Source organism: Pochonia chlamydosporia, chromosome 4 (genome assembly GCF_001653235.2).
Source record: "Pochonia chlamydosporia 170 chromosome 4, whole genome shotgun sequence".
Lineage (NCBI taxonomy): Eukaryota > Fungi > Ascomycota > Sordariomycetes > Hypocreales > Clavicipitaceae > Pochonia > Pochonia chlamydosporia.
Window position 1 is genome coordinate 3230580 of NC_035793.1, and position 15373 is coordinate 3245952.

General features: G+C 49.8%; 5 protein-coding genes across 5 annotated transcripts; 2 read left to right on the forward strand and 3 right to left on the reverse strand.

Annotated features, from left to right (window-relative positions):
• Positions 1-158: 158 nt before the first annotated feature.
• VFPPC_08392 (sporulation protein) lies at positions 159-3175 on the reverse strand (the record flags this gene model as incomplete). Its single annotated transcript, XM_018287111.1, has 3 exons — positions 159-1948; positions 2003-2811; positions 2859-3175. The coding sequence occupies 3 exons, from the start codon at positions 3173-3175 to the stop codon at positions 159-161; spliced, it is 2916 nt and encodes a 971-aa protein (XP_018143974.1).
• Positions 3176-3503: 328 nt separating this feature from the next.
• VFPPC_14395 (DNA-directed RNA polymerases I/II/III subunit 10) lies at positions 3504-3912 on the forward strand (the record flags this gene model as incomplete). Its single annotated transcript, XM_018292164.1, has 4 exons — positions 3504-3539; positions 3590-3651; positions 3713-3799; positions 3858-3912. 4 exons carry the CDS (start codon positions 3504-3506, stop codon positions 3910-3912), a joined length of 240 nt encoding a protein of 79 aa, XP_018143975.1.
• Positions 3913-7753: 3841 nt separating this feature from the next.
• On the forward strand, positions 7754-10234 carry VFPPC_08394 (hypothetical protein; the record flags this gene model as incomplete). Its single annotated transcript, XM_018287112.1, has 7 exons — positions 7754-7872; positions 7926-8136; positions 8188-8286; positions 8358-8486; positions 8524-8674; positions 8729-9128; positions 9187-10234. 7 exons carry the CDS (start codon positions 7754-7756, stop codon positions 10232-10234), a joined length of 2157 nt encoding a protein of 718 aa, XP_018143976.1.
• A 551-nt stretch (positions 10235-10785) lies between these two features.
• On the reverse strand, positions 10786-11034 carry VFPPC_16074 (hypothetical protein; the record flags this gene model as incomplete). The annotated part of the gene is made up of 1 exon (XM_018293827.1): positions 10786-11034. One exon carries the CDS (start codon positions 11032-11034, stop codon positions 10786-10788), a length of 249 nt encoding a protein of 82 aa, XP_018143977.1.
• A 238-nt stretch (positions 11035-11272) lies between these two features.
• Positions 11273-13108, reverse strand: VFPPC_08395 (hypothetical protein; the record flags this gene model as incomplete). Its single annotated transcript, XM_018287113.1, has 3 exons — positions 11273-12362; positions 12424-12768; positions 12933-13108. 3 exons carry the CDS (start codon positions 13106-13108, stop codon positions 11273-11275), a joined length of 1611 nt encoding a protein of 536 aa, XP_018143978.1.
• Between the last annotated feature and the right edge of the window lie 2265 nt (positions 13109-15373).

Below are 15373 nucleotides of genomic sequence, written 5' to 3' on the forward strand. Positions count from 1 at the left end.
TCAAGTCACTCACATCTCAAACTGCTTTGCATTGTTCCTCGGCTAAAGTCCTTTATTTTATTCATGCAATAATACCCAAAGCTGGCTCTTCCAGACAGTGCGCCATGTACATTCACCTCCGTAGTATATACACTAAACAATTGATCCCTTGATTCCCATCATTGCTCGGCGAGAGGCTTTGTGGCTAAAAGTCCCGTCACCTTGTAGAACATGTCCTCGATGGACGGAGCCGCAAATGCAGGCGCAGCGTCAAAGATCTCTGTCAAGAGCTGCTGAGGTATTACACTGCCGTAGGCATCATCGTCGTCATCGTCAACCTCCATGTCCACGTCGTCAACTCCATTTGCTTCCTTGTCATCGTCGGCCTCGTCGTCGCTCACCACGTCCATCTCATCCGCGGGCAGCACTTCCCCTACGTTGTCGTCCGCATCGACAGATCCGGCCGGCCCATCTAACTGAAGATCGTGCAGTGGCTGAACAGTTGCGAGAGACGATGGATCAGAGCCCTCAGCAATTACCCAGACTTGGGCGGCGTCGTCGAGTGCGATAAACCCACTGGCTCCAGGTGCTGACACGAGACTCACTATTCTGTGCGGCGTGCTCCTGACAATAAGAGGCTCAGGATCTTCCGGGTCAAAGACTGCAATGCTCGATATGCCGCCAATGGGCAGGGTGACAGCAAAGTGCCCCGAAGTGTGATCGACCGTAAGCTGATGGAGCTCAGTGACTCCGTATACTTTAGGCACAACGATGCCGTATTGAAGCTCGTCGCTGACAACATCGTACACCCTCAGATCATCAGACAGTACAATAATAAAGGACGAGAGTGTTTGGATGGAGCGAAGATTGCCAACCCACAACCCTTCAAGTGTTTTGACAATCTGGCCAGAAGCGACGTCAATGATGTAAACAACACCAGAATCAACAGCTCCAAAGGCAGCAAACAACGTGGAGCCATCTTCTGAGAATGTAACATTGCCCTGGACCTCAATGGGTCGGGTTGGGTTGATAAGATCTGTGCCATTTTCGAGACCAATGCCATCCCCTACACCAATAGCTTGAGTACAACCCCATGACACGGCGTCCTGACCATTGGCATCCTTCATGGTAATTCCATTGTGCTGCCGGGGTCTAGGTCGCCATACTCGCACCGCGCCATCAGATCCGATGGTTGCGAAGCAGCTAGATGTAGGGTCCGATGCCAGGCTCAGAATTGATTCCGGGCCGCTCGTCGCATGCGGGCGGTTGATTCTTGACACCAGCTCTATTGACTCGGCACCATCTCGAACCTCCCAGAATTTTAGGTACACCTCGTGCCTCTCGCGTATGCAGTGATCTCTAAGATCGGCAGATATGTTTTCAGCGTCTTTTGGTGAAGGTTGCCATTCATCGACACTGGCGAGCCACCTTCCGTCTCCAGAAAAGCTAATACTTGTTACCAACGGTTCGTCGATTGTGCGTCCTTTGCTGTTGAGGTTAATATCTGTTGGTTGCGTTCTTGCCAACGCTTGTTTCGAGATGCTGGTAAACGATTCCAAATCGAAAGACTGCAATAAGGGAGCAGAAAAATCTCCCGAAAGACTCGCTTGGCGGCCGTTGCCAACACAAACGTGGAGTTTTGAAGGGTCGGAAGGTCTAATTGCTGCAGGTATCGGCCGTCGTACATGTTCCGACACACTCCACACTCGGCGAACTAGCAGATCCTTTGGTTCTGAAACGTCAACTGCGGCTGACTGGATTCCGGCAATATATGCAGTGGGCTTCATTTCGGCAGTTGACAAAACCATCGCTGAGTTGTCATCCAGATGAAGCACATAGGAAGAGCCAGATGATGAGACGACAATGTTCTCAACACTTCCGGAAAGATGAGGCAGGAAGTCTTTTTTGGATGTGTCCACCTGCCAGACAACTAGAACGTTCTCAGACCCTCCAGATATAAAATAATGTCCTGATATAGGTCAGCTTGTCAGCTCAACACAGTCGTATGTGATGTGATACGCACCATCTCTGGACCACTTTACAGCGTGCACAGCTTTGCGATGCCAGTGGTGTTTTTGCACTTGGATTCCGTCCTTCACAAATTGCGATTTTCCAGCAGATTTAACATGAGCCAAAGCATCATGATACACATAAATACTTCCTCGAGCTCCTCCAACAATCACATCAAGAGCCTTTTCAGTTCCTAATTGAGCTTTCTTGTTCCCAGAGAAGCGAGGACGTAGTCTCAGGTCGACGCAGGTGATAAGGTCAGGGGCATCAAAAGAGAAGATTTCGAATTTCAGTTGCTCAAGGCTCTCGGCGGCTGCAAATGCCGTACCCAGGAATAGGCGGTCTTGGAATGCCCCAACGAGAATCTGGCCGTCTTCACTAGTCTCAAGTATTTGGAGGCCGTATCCCGCCTTCTTGAGTGTCAAAATGCTGTTCGACTTGGGTTCGCCATCGTTTACTGTTTGGTATGCAACAACTTCCATGCGGCTTGGCTTGTCGGACTCCGCCACCAAAAGGATCTCCCTCTTCTCAGCATAGGAGGCTGGCATAACGGCCAACGCTTTGGCCGTCTTCGACGTGGTTTGAAACGAGGGCGTAGGAATACCGTCTTCCGTCCAATCGACACAGTAAACCTGCCCATCGGAGCATGCCACCCATACTAGTTGATGGATGTTCCTAGACAATCGGGTTGCAACAATGTGAGCAGGCGTGGTACCCTTCGGGGCTGACGTATCTAGGGTGCTAATCGCAATGCGTCGAATGAGGAGAGAGTTGCTGGCATTGTATATTTGGAGCGATGTATTGTAGGTCAAGATGAGATACCTTCTGAATTTAGCGATGTTCGGAAATTTATTGAGTACTCAACTCACTGTTCATCGGGTGTGAGAATTGGATCAATGTCCAACATTCGACCGCCCATGGGCTTCGAAACTCTCCAGCCTGCCTCTCCATCATCTGACTGCCGGATGACTTCTTGAGGGCGGAAAGATGTAAGGTCTCCAGTTGAGATGTCATAATCGTGTTTCCCCTTCTGCGAGGCCTGGGATTTGTGCGTGCCATCGACATTAGCCTTGCTTCCACGATTCTGTTGCCTGTGTCTCTTAGATTTCGTCTCGGTTTCGATTGTGTCTCTCTTGCGCTTCTTAGTTTTGTCGTCCTTACTTCGAGGACTTTTCGTTCCAGCCATTGTTACAGAGTAACTCTATCACACAGGAATAGAGCTCGTAAATGGTAGAATATTAAAAAAAAATTGCGTCGCAACAAGTATTTTTTGGAGGCTGCCGACAAGGTCGGTTTGGATGCTCGCTCTGCAATTGCACAGAAATTTTGGTCCCGCTGCTGAACTTTTTGCTGATAAGATAAGGTGCGGCGGCAAAACTCCGGCGCCGCTTTATTTTCAGGAAACACCAAACACTCCAGGCCGCCAAACTCGTCGCGATCGCATCCACCATCTCTCCTTCTTCTCAAGCTCGATCCACCGAGTCAACGGAGCAAAAAGGAAAGAAACTCTCACAATGATTATTCCTATTCGGTGCTTCTCATGTGGCAAGGTGAGAACTTATTACTGGTCGGGATGGCGACTTGTTGCTAATCTTTGCAGGTCACGGGCGACCTTTGGGAACGCTACCTCCAACTCATCGCTGACCCAAGAAAAACTGACGGGTAAGCGCTGGGCGAACAAATCTACTGGCTTAAAGACAAATATCTAATGATGAACTTATAGCGATGCCATGGACGAGCTTGGTTTGAAACGCTATTGCTGCCGCCGCATGATCATGACCCACGTCGATCTTATTGAAAAGCTTTTGAAGTATGTCAAACTGGGCATCATCCTCACTGCAGAAAGCAACAATTAACCACCTCACTAGATACACTCCGGACGGTCGAAATGAGAAGAAACAGCGACTGAACGAGTTGGCATAAGGCTGGGTCACTCTGGTACAGCAAAGAGGGCATGGATTGGCGTTTCTCGGTCGTTTTAAAACTTGTTGTTAGATATGGCGCTTGAGAGGGGATTTCTGCAGAATTCATACGAAATTATTGCTTGTGTAGACGGCTTTCTACGTTTGACGGACTCGCTCCCCATTCACTACACTTAAACATCAAGGGCATACGCGACTGTTTCTGGCATGGACCGCAAGCCTGTATATGTGTGCTCGAGTATTGTGCGAAAATTGCGAGAAGAATACCACGAGCTTCAAGGTCACGAAGTGGTGCACTCACTGGCTACTTCGAATTCCACTGACATCGTGGCTACTTTGTGCTTCCGCAATAAGCGATGCATGAAGTTCCGAGCTTGCGTCTAACACACAAGACTGTCTCTTCATGCAGCAACAGCAGAGCCCATGTGGCCAATGCAACATATATCCTACCTTTGGGCATTGGCTATATGAACTAGGCTGAATTGCTTGGGACTCCAGTTGGCCAACACAGGTTGGCTCATGTTGGCTCCATGTTCTTGACGTCGCTCCTCTCTACAAGTGATGTGAGAAAACGTCCATTCATAGTGACCATAGAGAAAGCTACCAGACGCCTGGGGCTATCAATACCAACTTATTCCATATTTGTGGCTATGCCCTAAAGCAAACTAATGAACATGTCTGGTCTTTCATTATGAGCCGTGGTAATTTTTCTTCGAGATCAAACCGGCTCAAACGTCGAACGGCGAACGATGGGTTCATGCATTAAAACGGACATTGGGCATACCTGAAACCGCTTATCAGGCCGCCATTAGCGTCGGGCAGGATTGAATACTTCAAATGCTTCAATTGACAGGCTTTTCGCGGCTATGCTAGCCAATAGCTCGCCACTCAGGGCAGAATTGGGTCTCAAAAGTCGGCCGCTGTATGATGGATGCATACAGCCGCGATAATGGTGTGGTGCGTACGCCAGGAAGCCGCAAGGGTGATTCAGAACCAATGCAATCAGCCTCGAAATGTGAAATTGAGTCCAAGAACGTGGCTTACCGGGGAAGTAATCGTCCAAAAGATATCGAGTATGCCAAGTATGACAGCCGGAGCGCGCGTCTGTCACCTCTAGACATGGCGGACAATAGATGGAAGAGGAGGATTAACGATGACTGAATACTCCGTATTGGAGACGGGACTGGCCCGATGCAATTCTTATTCACCGGGCGCACCTTCCTTCGCAGACCATCCAATGACTTGCCCCGCCAACACGACAACGGCAAATCTCACCGTCAAAGAGAGACGCGCCCCTTCAATGTTCTTTTGACTCCCTCATTTGCACGCTGCTTCCAGGCCGCCGCCTCTTGTTCCAACATCCAACGCTTGCAAGGAACATGATGCCACAACGGAACTCGCATCACATTCAACAACCACCCCACAGTGGTCCAGCCCCGTGGCTCCACTGACCAGGCCTGATTTAGTTTGGAAGCCGCCGTGACCAGATCTTCGGGACGCGGCCAGCCACTGAGAAACAAGCCCGCTGAAGCTTACATCCAGGATTCGTTCACAAGAGCGCAATGGAAGAGGTAATGGCCGACATGCCACTTCGTCGAGTGCAAATGTGCCTGTTCTTGTGCTGAGACATTGGTCCCAACAGAGCGGCCAGATTTTACCGATTGAAATGCCCCCTCAGACCATGCGACGGTCGCGTTGTTACACCCGGAACAACCTGGGGTTCCCAGCTTGGCTTTTCCTGGACGCCTTGAAGATGAATATTTGACCTTTGGCTGACAGCCACCAATTTTGGACGAATTCCGTTGCCGCAACTCATGTTCAATTTGGCCCAGGTCGGCCATCGATCCCCTTCACTCGGGCGGCTCGCGCACTACGGTGGGGGGTCAAAAGTATTTGAACACTGAAACGTATCCCATATCACTTTGTGTGCTGGGGCACATTGAGATGTGTTGGTGTATACCTGGATGTGGGCAAATACTTTTTACCACAGACTGTAATAAATAGATCGATATTGATGAATCCACCCCCAAACTACCTGCTGTGGAACACACTGCTGAAGACATCAACAGGCATCCTGAATCCTCCGTAAGTAGCTGACATACCTGAAGCTTGTGTACCGTACACTGCACCTTCATGGCCGCCATTGTTCAGCTGGCCAAACTTGGACACACGAAGATGTACGGAGTACTCCATACTGAGACTGACAAATCTGGCACAGACCATCTGCATTGTTTGCGAAAACCCTTGACGAATGACATTCTGATGCCGGAAGCGAGCCGCCAACCCAATAGCCAGACTTAAGCGCCGAGGCCTGTCCCCCTCCATGCAGCCCCACGCGTTGGCCGCATCAGGGCCCGTCCTCGACCTCCACCACGAACATCACGACGATATGTGACTGGCTGAAACAAAACGAGGGCTCGACAGGGCCGTTGCGGCAAGAGGGGACAAGGGGGAACAACAAAGCGCGGACCTGGGCTGATGCGGTGTTGAGTCTGGTGCTGGTTGATTGAATTGAGAGGCCAGTGCCCGCCACATTTCTGGTATTGATGGAGGACTACCATGCCCTTTGTTGGCTGTAGGGAAGTTTCCGTCATTGCACTGCAGCACTTTTTCGTCACGCGTTGGGCTGGAAGACTGAAAGGTTACATCCCCTTGGGGAACAGCACATAATAAGTTACGAGTCGGATTGCGCTAGACGTATTTCGCACTCTTAGCATGGCAGTTCGCATGAGCCCTCGGTTTATGCTCACTCTGTCTGACGGCTCGGCCAAACTGACACCGTCCATTGCTCTAAGCTATTTCCGCCGTTTACAACTTCTTTGAGGAGACATGCAGTCGCTGTGTTGAGAGTTGTCCGGATTGGCATCTGGTGTCTTCAACACAGCATCTGAGACTGTTGCTGGAACACAAACCCTGCCTGCATGACTCTGTGGCCCGGGACTGTTCACCTCATCATTGACATCAACCAACACCATCCACGAGGTAAGCTGCTCCCAACACAAGGCTCCGGCCCCTCACACTCACATCTGGGTCTCGTTGGATGACTGCATCAAAGCATCGCCAATACAATTCTGGCCAACCTTTGTGGCTGATCACGTTCATTGCACCGACCGCTCCGCTTTCCAGAATTACCAAGTTCAAGCTGCTGACGCTCGCTTCAATCTTTCCCTAGGAGAACTGGTCATTATAGTATTTTGCCCATCAACTGTGAACTGACTCCTGTGTACTCCGTACTCAACCTGCAGTTTCCAACAGTCAACAACCAACAACCAACAGGGCTGCGTGCAGTACAATGAGATAGTATCAGAACATCTCACAGGGGTGCAAATTCAGCCTACTGCAGCCTAGTTGGAGGCATACGGATGCACATACAGGGGCTGAGGCAGTCCAATCACCCTGGTCCGTCAACCAACCTGACCGTCACCACTCGTTGCAAGGAGCCTCTTTAAACCACAGCCGCCCACCCATCCAACTCGGCCCCAATCCTCCCAGCCCTCCATCTGGAGGAAACTTTTTTTGGATTACTTCGTTGTCGCTTCGTTTCTGGAAGCTAGCAGGTGAGGTCGCCGGCGTTTATGACCTCGCGGATCGCTTCGTCTCAAGCACCGGTGACTGGTCTGCCATAGCTCGGCCAGGCATACCTCTCTCCGATCCATCTTGTCTTTGCTCCTTCATCGCAACAACTTCCTGGAACTGGCCGTTTTCGCGGCCCGCCTAGGGCATGCTGAGGCGCATCGTGGGCTTACTTCAATCGGAATATCAACATCGTTGGACTTATATTTGAGAACTCAAATCGCCGGCGATTCTCTTGCCGACCATCACGGGTTTATTCCAGTTCAATCATGGCTCTCGAGGCTCCTCTTAGATCATCGACCGGAAACTTGTATTTTCCCTTTAATAAGCAAATCGACATGTCCGCCACACCGGAAACCGAGGGACTGCGGTCCCCCTACAGGGTTGTGTAAGTTCACACCGTTGAGCGGTATACTGCGGTTGCTAACTTGTCCCAATAAGCTCGTCTCCTCCACCTACAACGGACTCGGCCATGTTGCGGCCCAGCTCAGTCAATCGAGTCTCTTCAAATACGATGAATGTGCTGAGCCCAAGTGATATTGTTGGACCGTCTCCAGTAACTTCCAATGGGACAGAAACAACAGAGATTGAAGACGATGTTTCAGATGAGGTTGAGCAGGCACAGAATGGGGATATGTCTAATCGCTCTGAGGTATCTCATCACAACTATCAAGCACGGCAAACTTTTCTGACAGTTGAATAGCTTCTAATGCTTACCACGAACTTGCCCGAAAACGTTCGACAACCAAGTAGCGAGGAAGCAGTTTCAGTTATTCATGCCCCAGAGAGTTTCGCGAGCTGGGTGGGTGCTTCGGTCCCTCAATCCCAGATGCCCAGCTGGTGCCGTCTGACCAGTCTACTAACAGCCACCAGACCTCCACAGAGTCCACCGCTCAACAAAGCCAGCCTAGTGAACGATCGTCTCCCAAGGCCGACGAGACAAGCCTAGCTTCCCTCAATGCTTCTGGGCAAAAGGCAAGACCAAACATATCAAGCGTCACTGTCTGATCGGATACTAACACATGGGCGTACTCAACAGCCAACGTCCCACCCCCCGAGACCGCCAATTTCAACAGACGTAAAGCCTGTTCGGTATAATGTCGATAGCGCGACTCCTCGTGCTCAAGACTTGCAGGATATGTTAAAGGACGGCAGTCGACTGAGATCTAGTAGCACTAGCAGTCTTGAGAGTATGTTCTTGCTTTACTTGCTGGCTTGCCATGGCGATGCTGATATATGTTCAGAAATCGATGAACAAACCGAAGCTGAGGGAGACGATTACGACGACGATGAGTACTCTGGTGTTCCATTCTTGCGGCCTGCCGATGATGAGATTACCGCTTTGAGGACAGCACTACAAGAGTGCTGGACTCTGTGCAACACGTTGGCTAATCTCAGTGCACTCCACAGAGCGCGGGTGTTCAACAGTTCCGGCACACCTGACGCTCATGAGAAAGCTTGGAAGACATGCTGGAAGCTGTGTCAGCGACTTTACGACAATCAAGACGAGGACCCTGCCTCTCTCAGCGTCAGGATGAACCTGGACCTATGCCGGGAATTTTGCCAAGCTCTATTTGACATACGACAAAAGAAAGATGAGACTGCCGACTCGGTGCTTCGAGTGAGCTTTGAACTCAACAATCAGTAAGGCCCTACTGTGACTTACTTCCGTTTCCGACCCGTGGCTAACGTACAACCCAAGTCTTTACAGTGCCCAGGATAGTAGAAATCTGCCAGAGGCTTTTAGGGAGAGGACCCTTGACTTTTACATTACTCTGTGCCATCGCCTGATGAAACAGCGCAGTGAACTGGCAGAGGAAACCGATCAGCTCCTGAGTGCATGCTGGGCCTTGGCAGAGATGCTGTTCAGTCTTCGCCAGAACAAACGAGACGGGAAGGCCGTAGATGAGGAGCTTCTTGGATCGGCTGTTCAAGCTTGTTGGGATCTTTGCGACATCTTTAGAGACGGCTGGACTCAAATTCGGCCTGACAGGAACACTCCCAGACCGAGCCAAACGAGTTTCTTCCCGCAACAGCCGGTAGAACAGTCAGGCAGAGAGAGCCGACAGTCAAATCGCTCGTCACTTCATTCTAAAAGGGAGAGTATCAAAGGTAGTCATCAAGAGGAGCGGCCGCGCAAACCCCCACCGGTCCCGGAAACTCCTGTGACTGAGTTTGAGGACACGCCGATCTCACCCGAAAGCCGCTCTCCGCAGATGCCCAACATCATGGTGCTGGGTACCTCAAGTGACAATGGCCGAGGCGGGCGATGGTCAAGCAACGCGTCCAACATGTCCAGCTATTCCCGCGGCAGTAATCGAACATCAAGTACTGCAACCACCACTACAGCAACCGAAGATCCCAATATTTCAAGGTCAAAGGTGCTCGTTCTTCGCGCAGCCATGAACATGGGATTCAACCGCGACACTATCACGGATGCTAAAAGCGAGTCTGTCATATTGCAGAAATTCGTCCAGGGACTGCCTCCGGGCTCGTTCGGCTCGCTCCCCAGCCATGCCACCCTTTTACAGCAGTACAAGACCTCAGTCCTCACAGACACATTTCTTCCGCGAAATCACACGCTGCCCATCCGGGGAAAGCGCGTTATAGCGCAGGACATGGCTAAAAGTGTCCTTACCATGAGCAACAGTTCACCACGATATGCTTACCTCCGTGATCTATTCAAATTCGTCTTTCAATTCACAGTTGACGAAGCCGAGTCACGAAGAAACGTCAGTATCGTCGTCTAGAGTCCAAGTTACGAATTAAGAATTTTTATACCCTTATGCGGCATGATGTGGAAACGGTGCAAGATAGGGCTGCATTGTTCCAGCTGGTTTGTTTATGCACAGTCTGCCCAGATAAAGAACGTTTTAAATGCGCGAAATGCGATATCCGACGAAACTTATCGCAGCGCACTAGATACCCTCTACTTGCTCCTTTTCTTTTCTATTTTGACTCCAGCTGGCGAGGCCTGATTTCCGCGTCTTAAGGGGCATGTCAACCTGGGCACGCTGTCAAAATTGGTGGTGTCCGTATTGGTTTATGGGGGCCGGTGTCACTTTGAAACAGCTCTTCCATTTATTTAAATGACATGCCATAAATTCATATTGATCTCAAAATCACGATCCAAGTACAAAATGTGTTTTGACTCAACTCGACTCACTTGACCAATGGCAGAGTTAAGGAGCCTTATAGCCCTGAGATTGGTTCTGCGGCGCCTTCTCAAAACTTCCTTTAAAGGAGTCGCGTTAGACCCTGTGTCTCGTTGGGCATAAATGCGAAAAGAAAAAAAACCAGGTTACGTGCTTCCAAATACTTCATCAAGATCGGGGTATCCATTCGTCAATTGTAGCAAACCGATATGATCCTCATACGCCGTGGTCCAATCAAAAAAGGAAAGAAGAGAAAAGAAAGGACAAGAAGAAGGAGGAGGAGGTGGAGATGAAGAAAATAAAGCAAGCGGAGAACAAGTGCAATTGCATTGTGCCTCATCAGCTACAGCCCTGTTATGCGAGCATGACTTCTTCTTGCAAAGGACAGGTTCCATCCTCGTAGGCACAAAGAAAGAAAGAAAAGCGAAAAAAAAAAAAAAAAAAAAAAAAAAAAAAAAAAGAAAAAGAAACAGAAGGCTGCTTGAACACGAGCAAACCTGCTCTGGTCTTCCGGAAAGAGTAAAAGTTTGACAGCCAATATTGGATATGAGGCTAACCTTGGACTGCTGAAGCTTCGGGTAGTCCTCTTGTCATTCCTTCCTGTACATAAGAAGGCTTAGATTCGGCGCTGGCTCAAGTCGAGGTGGACTGGGTGGTTGTCGGACGGCCATGACCAGGGGTATCGGTCCCGTCTAGTAATTCTGCTGGGGGACTGGACATTGGAGTCGAAATCGATCTCAGAACGGTGCTGGTGTCGCTCATGCTGGCTGGAGACGAGACGCCAAGAGACATGTTAAAGGTATTTGGCCCAGTATCATGCACGGCGTTGTGCTCATTAAACAAGGCGTACATACGGTCTGCAAATTCTTCTCCCGTCAAATGATTGAGCTCAAAGTCAAAAGCATCGGGCAAGGCCGCTGGCCCCCTAACACTTGACAGCAGGTTGGCATGAGGGTTCGGTCCACTAAACTGGATATCCTGGGAGGTCTGGTGGTTGGTAGGGCTGAGTGAAGAGCAAGTCTGCCCCGTGTTGAAAACAGTGTCGAACACCAGCAGATTCTCGAGGTTTTCATGGGGTGTATACGCTTGTGAGCCTATATGTTGAGTGTCGCTGAGCCCTGTGTAGGACGCTGAGTTTAGGGGCCCTATTGGCAGGTTGGCAACATCATCATGCGTATTCCATGGGGTTTGCATGGTGTGACTCTTGTCGAAGCCATAGCCAACATTGCTTGCGCCTTGCATGTAATCAAACCCAGGGGCAACACGACCAAAAGTATTCTGTCCGAAACCAGCATTAGAGGTAAAACTCTGACTTGGCTGATGAAATGGAGCCGAGGTCATGTTGTTAGAAAAACTATGCTCAAACGAATTGGACAAGCCGGCGTTTCCATTCAGCTGAGGAGCCGGAACGGCATTGCACCCATTACTGGAAACATCCTTGCTCATGGGCAACTGAGCATGTGTGAAAGGATTCCCGGGCATCCAAGCTTCCTGTCCGAAGCTTTGGGTATGCATTGGACCGCTCACACGGAAAGTAGGATGGTATGGGGTGGCGGCTGGAGGGGGAGGAGGAAGGACCGCAGCATTGACAGATGGCACGCGGCTTTGGTCATAGACAGGGCTAGTGGCCCCAAAGCCGGTAGAATGTGCCTGGCCACGAGCATTGCTCTCGTAGCTGACAAGGGCATCAGCACTGGAGGCATTGTCAAGGTTTAGAAGAGGGCTGGAGAAAGGGTCAAGGTTAGTCTGATTCTGCCTTGGGGCATTGGGGAAGACTAGCACACCTTTCACTCGAGCCGTCACCTATAACCTGGTCGTTTGTCTCAGGGGGGCGCCTCTGGTCGGTCTTGGGGATGATATTCGCATTCGGAACCCCGAAAAGCTCCAGGCTTTCTGGTCCAGAGGACACGGGTGCAGGAGGATGAGGAGGAGCAGCAGCTGGAGTTGGCGGCACAATTACATGAGTGGTGATAGGAGCCGTGATTCGAAGGGTCGGTTCGGCCACATCCTCACGACGCTCTTCAAAAGCGCGATAATCTATAGCCAGGATGTCGTCCTTAGGCCAATAACCTGGCCCAACCCTCGGATTTGGTGTGCCAAAGGTAGAGATGCTGTTGGCAGCGGGTGTGCTGTGGCAGAGACAATGTTAGCTATGGTGAAAAAGCAAGCACGGTATTGGGAACCCAAAAGTTTGCTCAATACGTGCTATGCTTGGCTCTTCCTGTTTGAAAATACAAAGCAGCAGCAACAGTAGCCGTGGGTTTGCAGAAAAGAAAATATAGTAGATTCTTACCCAAAACGGGGATCTTTGCCGTACTTGTTCTTCAAGTAGCGAAGTTGATTCTCCGTCAGCTTGCGCCTAAACCGCTGCTCAAACCTCATGCGAATCCATTCCGACGGCATTCGCATCTGAATGGCTTTAAGGACGTAGTGAATCTCGATGTTCTTGTACTGTTGGGAACCTGCCATCTTGCCAGTGTATTTTTGAGTGGTGAAAAGCAAAGCAAAAGTTGGAAAGCAGCCCTGGGAGTTGTGAATTTGTGGACAGGCGAGCAAATCCGCAACGTAGGTGAAATGAATAACAAGTCAGGGGTATAGATATAACAAGGCAAACAGAAGCTTGTTCAAAATGCAAACCAAAAAACGCCAATAGAGGACCTAGGTAGCAAAAATGCCTTGGTAGAAACTAAGATGGGAGTAGAATTCTTGAATAGTCTGGTTATCGGGAGAGTGATGCTTCTAGAAGGGGCAGCAGAGTAGGACGAGGATGGTGAGGATGGTGACGGGGGTGAGGAAGGAAGGAAAGAAGGAAGGAGAGAAGGAAGGAGAGAAGAGGATGAGAGTGGGAGAGGGAGAGGAAGATGGACTAGGAGCGAAGAGTGAAGAGTGGGTAGATGGGGAAGGTACGGGACGAAATGCATATAAAGGGAATGGTCAACTGGTAGAGGTAGATTCATGTTTGCGTGCCGGCAATCCGCACCCGCCTTACTTCCTTAGGCCTTGACATGACACGACTAACTAAAGTTCCCATTGTCATGACCACGTAGTCTGATGACTTGGACAACTAATAGTTGAGTTCCTCTGTACCATGATGTCCCAATAACCTTCTAAGTTCGTTTACGCGTTGACGAAAAGGTGAATCGAATGGCTTTCCCCCAACCCCCTGATGTCAACACTATGTACACACGCATTAATCCATTGATGTACTTCGCTTGCAAAAATACAATGGAATTGGTAAATATTTATTCACCACATTATCGCACGAGGAGCAAGAAGTGTCATGCAGGTCGCTGCCTTCGCTGTGAATTAACTAGATATCCGGGCTTCTACGCCATCATATGCCCGACCTAAGTCACGATTCGGAACGGTTTCTGCATCCTTGCAACAGGTAAGTACTATCATAACATTAAGGGCAGCTCTTTCTGTGCACTGCTGCTTACGCTGTACAGCAAACTTCAACCTTCTCTTACGCTCCACCATGTCGTCACCTTCATCATCTGCCACAAATGCACGGGCGAATTTCTTCAAAGCCAGTCAGCATAACAATCACTGCGTTGAATGTACCAATGTTTTGTCCATTTTTCAAATTTCAACTATTCGTTTTGGCAGCGTGGTGTCCCTACGTGTTCGCGAGCTGAAGAGTTGAAGCTAACTGATCAGGTCGTTCGACTGCCCTGCAACACCCACGACAGGGAAATACGAGACAAAACTTTATTCAGAAGCATAGACCTTCCGTGGCCATAGCTTTTACAGGTACACTATCAATGTTTTACAGCCGAAATTTGTTGTTTGGTGTCGTATTTGAATATTATGAAACGGACCAAGCGTTCCTGAACATCGAGACTGCCGCCAAATGCAAGAATAATGCTTAAAATGACACCAGTGCACTGTAGGGGCTGTATCAATTATGTGTTTTGATGGAGACGCCTCGAGCTTTCCTGAATACCATGGTCTGAGAGCCCTCAGCACTGTGCGTGGGATAGAACAGGACGAAAGTCCCAATACAGCGTTCACTGAGGGTCCTGCTTCAGACAGCAAATATCTTAGTCGCACTGTGAAGGTAATAGAAGCCAAAAGGAACGGGAATTTCCTTCTTTCGGGTAGTTTGTGGTGGTAGCGTCCTCAGGATGCTCGTCGACTGCTGACAGTTGCATTTAGTTCGCAGGCGAAATCCGAAGAATGGCGCAGCTATCACAACAGCTTCAAGATACATTACCGAATATCATTCCAATTACAAAATCGATGCAAACTTCCAAGATACAGCCACTGTTTCTTGCCCCCTTTGCCCCTGGCCGAGATCGAGGCTAGACGCAGCGTTTCCGTGCCAACCTCACTGCCCAGCACGACACATACAATTAAACAAAATCTGAGAGGTGATAAGACTCGGCAGGGAGAGTGTTGGTTTGCCTTCTCTCCTCAGTTCAAGCTTCTGCAGGGGCGACATGGTGTTTGTCAAGCCTGCTTCTGCTATCTCCACGGCTCTGACAAGCCTGAAGCAAAGTACCATCCACTAAAGATGCAAATGGCAATTAAAATCCTTGTCATAAAAGCAACGAAGTGCTTGTAGATGGGTAAGTTTGTAGACCAGCCCTTATTTTGCCAAAACGGTCAACAAATGTCTCTACACCGACGACTAACAGTTTTACAGCAGTGCCGAAAGCAGTACTCCCTTGTGGAGGAGCCGAGACCGCAACGAATCTAACCGAACTGACTACCCAGTCGACGACAAGGAAA